The 6464-nt window shown below is 48.2% G+C and overlaps 1 protein-coding gene across 1 annotated transcript; it reads right to left on the minus strand.

Annotated features, from left to right (window-relative positions):
• Positions 1-3133: 3133 nt before the first annotated feature.
• LOC125512902 (vesicle-associated membrane protein 711-like) lies at positions 3134-6457 on the minus strand. Its single transcript, XM_048677968.1, has 4 exons — positions 6016-6457; positions 4781-4971; positions 4362-4525; positions 3134-3650 (listed from the first exon to the last, which is right to left on the minus strand). The coding sequence occupies exons 1-4, from the start codon at positions 6269-6271 to the stop codon at positions 3560-3562; spliced, it is 702 nt and encodes a 233-aa protein (XP_048533925.1). The 5' UTR covers positions 6272-6457; the 3' UTR covers positions 3134-3559.
• Positions 6458-6464: the final 7 nt, after the last annotated feature.

A 6464-nucleotide genomic window follows, 5' to 3' on the forward strand; every position in this document is an offset into this window, starting at 1 on the left:
TCATTGCCAGGCTGAATAATTGGAGAGAAAAAATCTGTCAATGGGAGGAAAGGAAATCTTATTGAAAGTAGTCATACAAGCAATCTGTGTTTTTGCCATGTATGTGTTTAATATTCCAAAGAAACTTTGCAAGGAAATGACTAATGCAATGGCTGAGTTTTGGTGGGGATATTCTGAGAATACAAAACGTATGTACTGGATGGCATGGTGGAGGATGTGCATTCCTAATAGAGATGGATGTATGGACTTTCATGATTTACATTCTTTCAACTTAGCAATGCTTGTTAGAGATATGATAGGCAAATCAACACGAGGAAGAACGAAAACAAGCAGGAGACACGAGATCTAACGTGGAAAACCCCTCCAACACGAAGGGGGAGAAACCATGGGGGCCAGCCAGCCAAACTTCACTATATGGGGGAGGTTACAAACTCTGGGGATTTATAACCGATTCAACTTATCCCATGCGGCGGTTTACAAGAGGTATATATAACACAGGTGACCTCGGTCAAATATTGATCCGTACCAGCGACGGGTCTCGCTCCGCTCGCTCGTTAGAAGTTAGTTTTTCTCTTTATACTTGAATTTGGAGCATAACATAACAATGCTTGCAAAACAGTCCAAGAGATTTGTTTCTACTCTTGATTCCCTTTATGCACAAGTTTTGAAAGCGAAGTATTTCCCAAATTGCTTGTAGCTAAAAACGGGTTCAAAAAATGGGTCTAGTTTCACTTGGCAAAAGTATTGTGGCCGGTCTAAATATGTTCAAGAGAGGGCACATATGGCGTGTTGGAATAGGGGAATTGATTAATATTTGGGAAAATCATTGGGTGTCGCGCAGCCCCTCTCGTATGATACAAACCAAGGGGGAATACATTGTTGCAATCTGTGAATGAGCTAGTGGTGGTGGTAAACGAAGTCGCCGGCCGCCGACAGCTGGAGCGCCTCCTTACGGCCAGGCCAACAGACATCTTCCTCGCGCTACGACTCCTCGATAGTGCGCTCCAAGGTCTCTTGCAATGTCGCATGGTACGCGGCATCAACCTCCGCGTTCTCCTGCCTCACCACCCATGTCGAAGGTGGAGGGCAGGTGTCGATCTGGACGATGCCGCGGTGGCGCATGTCATGCTCGGTGGCGAACCACACATCCTAGTTCGGGGTGTCTGGCGCATACGCCGGGTCGTGGCGCTACTCTGTCGTGAGGAGAGCACACCGCTTGCGGATCTCCTCCACACGCGCCTGCTCGAACTGTGTCATGGCCGGCAGCGGAATGCGGTGGGGGTCGAGGTGCCAGGCAGCTATGCGGGAGGTTGGTATCCGACCACGGCAGCGGGACGCGGTACTCCAGTGGCACTACACACGGTGCATGGGGATGTACAGTCAGTCGCGTGGTCGGCTAGCCCTCCCCCATGGCAACAAAGTGAAGCTAGCCGGCCCACGTGATGAGCCCGCCTTGTCGTCGTGCTTGGCCTTGCCCTTTCCCTTGTTGAAGAACCCCATGGCGACTAGGATTTGTGTCAGACGGTGAGAGAGCATGCGCGGCAAGATGTGCACCGGAGTTGGGAAGAGAAATGGATGAAACCGCCCCCGCACGCTTGCTATTTAAAAAGATGTGTAAACTCTGGATGCTGTCCTGCGGAGCCGAGGTAGGTGACGGCATCGACTATAACCGTGGGGAGGACGCACATCTGTATGGACACAATTCAAACGCAAATTTGGAAAAATCTGTCCACATAGACAACAAGCGGACGAGATTTGGCTTTGCAGCCGCGTATTTGGATCCGAATGAACACGCGCAGAGCAAATGCACTACGGAGTTGCCCTTATAAACCACTCTCTCCACCTGTAAACTCTACTAAATGTTACGGCGCAAGCCCAGCCAAGCGGCGACTCGGCGGGCGAGCAAGCGACAAATGGCCGTACATGGGCATGCTACCTGGGCTGATTAACACAGAGGGCAAGAAAGCCCGGCCCAGAGCAGCTGGTCTGAGAGATACCGCCAAGAGCAGCACTCTATCGCCTCTCCCTTTTCTTTACGATGCAAAAGGATTTTGTATAAGCGAGCGCTACAAATCAACTGGATAATTTGAGCCAGTTTTAAACCGCCACTGGAACCGTCGGATCACAGATTACAGGTGTCTGATTCGTTCTCCTCGAGCAGCACATCCCTCGCCTCATACTCCCGCACGCAAGACCACTGTAGCTCCGGTGATGCCCATGACAACATCAACTCACAGCTCCGACGACGCCTTGCACATCGGCTTCCAGCAACCAATGGTTGCGTTGTCGTGGCATCACGTGCTGCAACACAGCTCCGCCGTCGGCCATGGCAGCAACTCATTGCCTCTTCCTGTTGCAACGTAGCTCCACCGTCCGCCATGGCAGCAGTGTCGTCGCAGCATCACGTGCTCCAACGCAGCTCCATCATCAGACATGGCAGCAGCTCCTCGCCACTCCTGCTGCAACGCAACTCTGTCATCGCCGTGGCAACAACGCCGTCATATCGTCGCATGCTGCAACCCAGCTCCGCCGCTGGCCATGGCAGCAGCCCGTCGCCTCCTGCTGCAATGCAGCGCCACCGTCGGCGTGACAGTAGTGTCATTGTAGCATCATGCTGCAACACAGCTCCACCGCCGGCCTTGGCAGCAGCTTGTCAACACTCCTGCCGTAGCTTGGCCGCCATGGCGAGATCCACGAGGAGGCATCCCTCTGGCTTTGCAACACCGGTGCCCGGGATGAGAAGCAGCGTCGGCGGCCAGGATGGGAAGTAGCCCCGGTGGCTGTAAGTCTTGCTGCAACATGCAACGGTGGAGCAACAAGCAGCGGAGTGGGTCGCGAGGCCATGCACAATGCACGGAGCAAGAAAGAAGAAGATGGGATGGAGAAAATGGGTGATGGAGTGACACTCCCCGTTGGATAAGGCTGGTCTTAATGGGGTGAGTCATATACTAGTATCATACATATGATACTAGTGTATAATATTATTTCTGTAATGCATAGTATCATAAATTAATATCTTAGGTTTGCTTATTAATTGTCATGCATGACACAAAGTAGTACAACATTTGATATGATACGGTATCATAATAAGATACCACATCATCTCTTTTCTTATTTAATTGTGTTTCATATCTTCCAAAAAAAATAGTTGGCATACATATACCGCTTATGATACTCCCATTACGACCAGCCTAAGAAAGTCGTGGTGGACATTGGTGCCAAGGCACGTGGCAAGCGGTGAGGGCAGTTTACCTCCAGCCAGCCACTTTGCGTTCTTAACTTATACAATTAAAAACTCTTTCGCTCATGACAAGAAAAAAATCATCAACCAGGAAAACCGACCCCTTGACCCCCATCGTACGTGCAGGAAATGTATAGGTCCTCTGTTTCACGATGTTTGGAGAGTTGGAGTCCAACAAGAGCAAAACAATCGCCCGGTGCAATCAATCAAATCATTTCCACTTTATACAAGAGAGAAAGCTGCAGCAATGGAGCTACATGCTCTTACAGGGAAAACCTGGGACAGATCAGAGCCTCGTATGGACACAGAGAAGGTTTATTAGCGGACGCAGGAGGGCAGGGTGAAGCCGTGGCACATGTAGGCCAGCACAATGTATATGATCGCCAGTAGGATGAGGATCACCGCGGCTCTGCAACACAAACGAACAAGCTAACAAGAGTAAAATTTTACTGCTGAAGGTAAAATTGTTGCTCATTGGTAAGAGAAGCATCTAAGAAGAAATTCTTTGAGCACGCGCGTTCTCCCTGCCACAGATTCGGCGCCTCTAGTAACTAGATGCAAAAAAAAGTGACTAGACTGTTTAAGTAAAAACAGCGACATTGGATTGTTAATGAAAAACGTTTTCTCAATACAATGATCTACTTTTTTTACTGACATTCAAAGGCTCTAGTCAATGTTGCGCGCCGAGACTTTAAAATACCATGTGCTATTAACGGAGGGATTAGCTATCTGCAGGAATTTTAATCGTTGGGGGTCGCCTCTTTAATTAATCTCAAGAGGCACAAGTTTGGAGTCGCGCGACAACTATGCCCATTTAATTGTTATTACTCCCTCCGTTCCTAAATATAACCCTTTTTAGAGAATCCATTACAAACTACATATGGATCAAAATGATTGAATTTACACTCTAAATATGTCTATATACATCCGTATATAGTTCGTATTGGAATCTGTAAAAAGTCTTATATTTAAAAATGAAGGGAGTAGTATGCATTTAATTAGTTTTAGTGTGTATATATAAACTCATTGAAAATTAATAATGGAAGCGAGAACTTGAAAACTCAAGTTTATAATTGAAGCGTACGACCAAAAACTAGTAGTACAAAGGATATTTGCTTACGTGAGCTTCACATTTCTCCACCACACAGTGTTCCTGAAACGGTGAGCTTGCCGCTTGAACCGCATCGTGTTTCCTTGCATAGTTGTGGTCTTGTCGACTAACATCTCCAGACGATCGCCTCTCTCGAGCACCTTGTCGATGTTATCAATCATAATACTCCTCACCTGCAAGGGAACAACAACTCAACAAACAGCCGCTGAATTACGAGAGAAATATTTGGGGCTACTGAAGTCCAGAGTAAGAGTAAGGAATGTAACAGGGTTCACATTAATTCCATAAATTTCACATCCTTATCAACTAACCGTAAGTGAGCATGGGCTCTCTTGTTACATAAGATGAGGATCACACAATTAAATTGCGCTAAAGATTGTATTTGCTGAAAGGGAAGGATATATAAGAGAAACAACATAAGGCGATACCTGATCCATTTCACCCTTCATGCGGGTTATGCAATCGGCGTTGGGGTCGTTTGAGTAGTAGTCCATTTGCTTGCTCAAAACCCTCGAGAACTCGTCGTTCATCGCGTAAGCAAGAGCCGTGAGAGCTGCACGACCATACGTCTTGACAAACTTTCCATGGATGTCTTCAAGAAACGCGAAGGGAATCCGTCCTGCAACATAGAGGAAGGTAGAGTTATCAACAAAAAGTTCTTGCAAAGAACGATGGATTATTATTGCTATCAATGTTAACATCACGAAATGAGAATATAGTTATCATCCAGACCAAGTCGACTAGGAATTAATCTTTTTTGCACCATCCGTTGAAATTTCAGTGCCAAATAGCAAGTGATACCACATCATCTTTTGGTCAAGTGATAAATGAAGTGTTTATTAGTCCCAATGCTGGACGTAGAATGCAATGTAAAATAGGTGGGAATTTGGCAATTAATAATTAGCATGATCAAACAAGTTGCAAACCCAATGGATCAATCTCCGCATTAGGCTCTCGTAATGGTAGTATCATAGCTTATCACGCATGCCAACTAGACCATTTTGATGAGTTGTCATAGAATTAAGTTAAGAAAGGGAGTATTGAGTATCATATCATGATACTTGTATCATAATAAATATTGCATTTTTTGTCCGTGTCCCCGTCGGACATGTTTTTGGTCCATGTCGCCCTTCGTAGCCGCATCAATGCCACGTCGGGGGTTTGCCCTGTTTTCCATGGCGGATGTGCAGTTTTGTCCCCGAAGGCCGTCGGGCACGTTTTCTTGCATGTGTTACTATGTGTCTTGCGTGACAGTAATAAATTCATGTGAAATACTATTAATCTATGATGATACTATGCATTACAGATGTAATAATATCATATACATGATACTAATCAGTACGGACAGCCTTAGCACTCCACCCACACATGTGTCCACCACATGGCTTGTCGATCTGTTGTTGTTGCAATCACATCCACAAAACCCGCCCCAGATCCGGCCGCGAGACTTAATTATCGATGAAGATGAGGTGCCTCGTCCACACGGGAATTATTCCGGCCGGCTCATCTACACTTCGCACGAATTCAATTCACCATAGGTAGGCGGCGATGCATTTTTTGAAAATTAATGGGCCGGAGGAAGAGGACGGTGATCGATGAATTCCATCAATCAATATATCCATGGCGATGATGGTTGTAATGTACTAGTAGTACGGTGACTTACGTCCTGACGCGGCGGTGGCGTCGTCGTCGGTCATGCAGAGCGCGGTGAGGCCGTCGGCGCGCATGACGTGGAAGACGTAGAGGCCCTGGGTGTAGGAGACGCGGCAGTCGGCGGCGTCGCCTCCGCCGGCGGCGTGGAGGCGCTCGAGGATCTGCCGCGCGACGGCGCCCGCGTTGGTGGTGGTGCCCCCCGCGCCGTGCTCCGCCAGCACCGCGGCGCCCCGCGCCACCACCGCGTACTGGATCTTCTTTCCCATGGCCGCCCGCGATCACCCAACGAGAACGAGGGACGGGACGATCGATCCCTCCTCCGTCCGCCCCCTTTCCGCCTCCCGAACGAGGAGGAGAAAACCGAGAACAGGAGAGAGGAGAGGAGAGGCGCCGCGGCTGTTTGACACGGGCACGATCGCCTCCGCGATACGTCGTAGGAGTACTATACTCAAGTAGAGT

This window comes from Triticum urartu, chromosome 6 (assembly GCF_003073215.2).
Source record: "Triticum urartu cultivar G1812 chromosome 6, Tu2.1, whole genome shotgun sequence".
Taxonomy (NCBI): Eukaryota; Viridiplantae; Streptophyta; class Magnoliopsida; order Poales; family Poaceae; genus Triticum; species Triticum urartu.

Excerpts from the sequence above, each read along its gene's own strand:
- LOC125512902 (XM_048677968.1), bottom strand. The coding sequence starts at position 6,271 with ATGGGAAAGAAGATCCAGTACGCGGTGGTGGCGCGGGGCGCCGCGGTG. Across the intron at positions 4,972-6,015 it reads CGCCACCGCCGCGTCAGGAC|GACGGATTCCCTTCGCGTTT; the intron begins GTAAGTCACCGT and ends TCTATGTTGCAG. Across the intron at positions 4,526-4,780 it reads TGAAGGGTGAAATGGATCAG|GTGAGGAGTATTATGATTGA; the intron begins GTATCGCCTTAT and ends GTTCCCTTGCAG.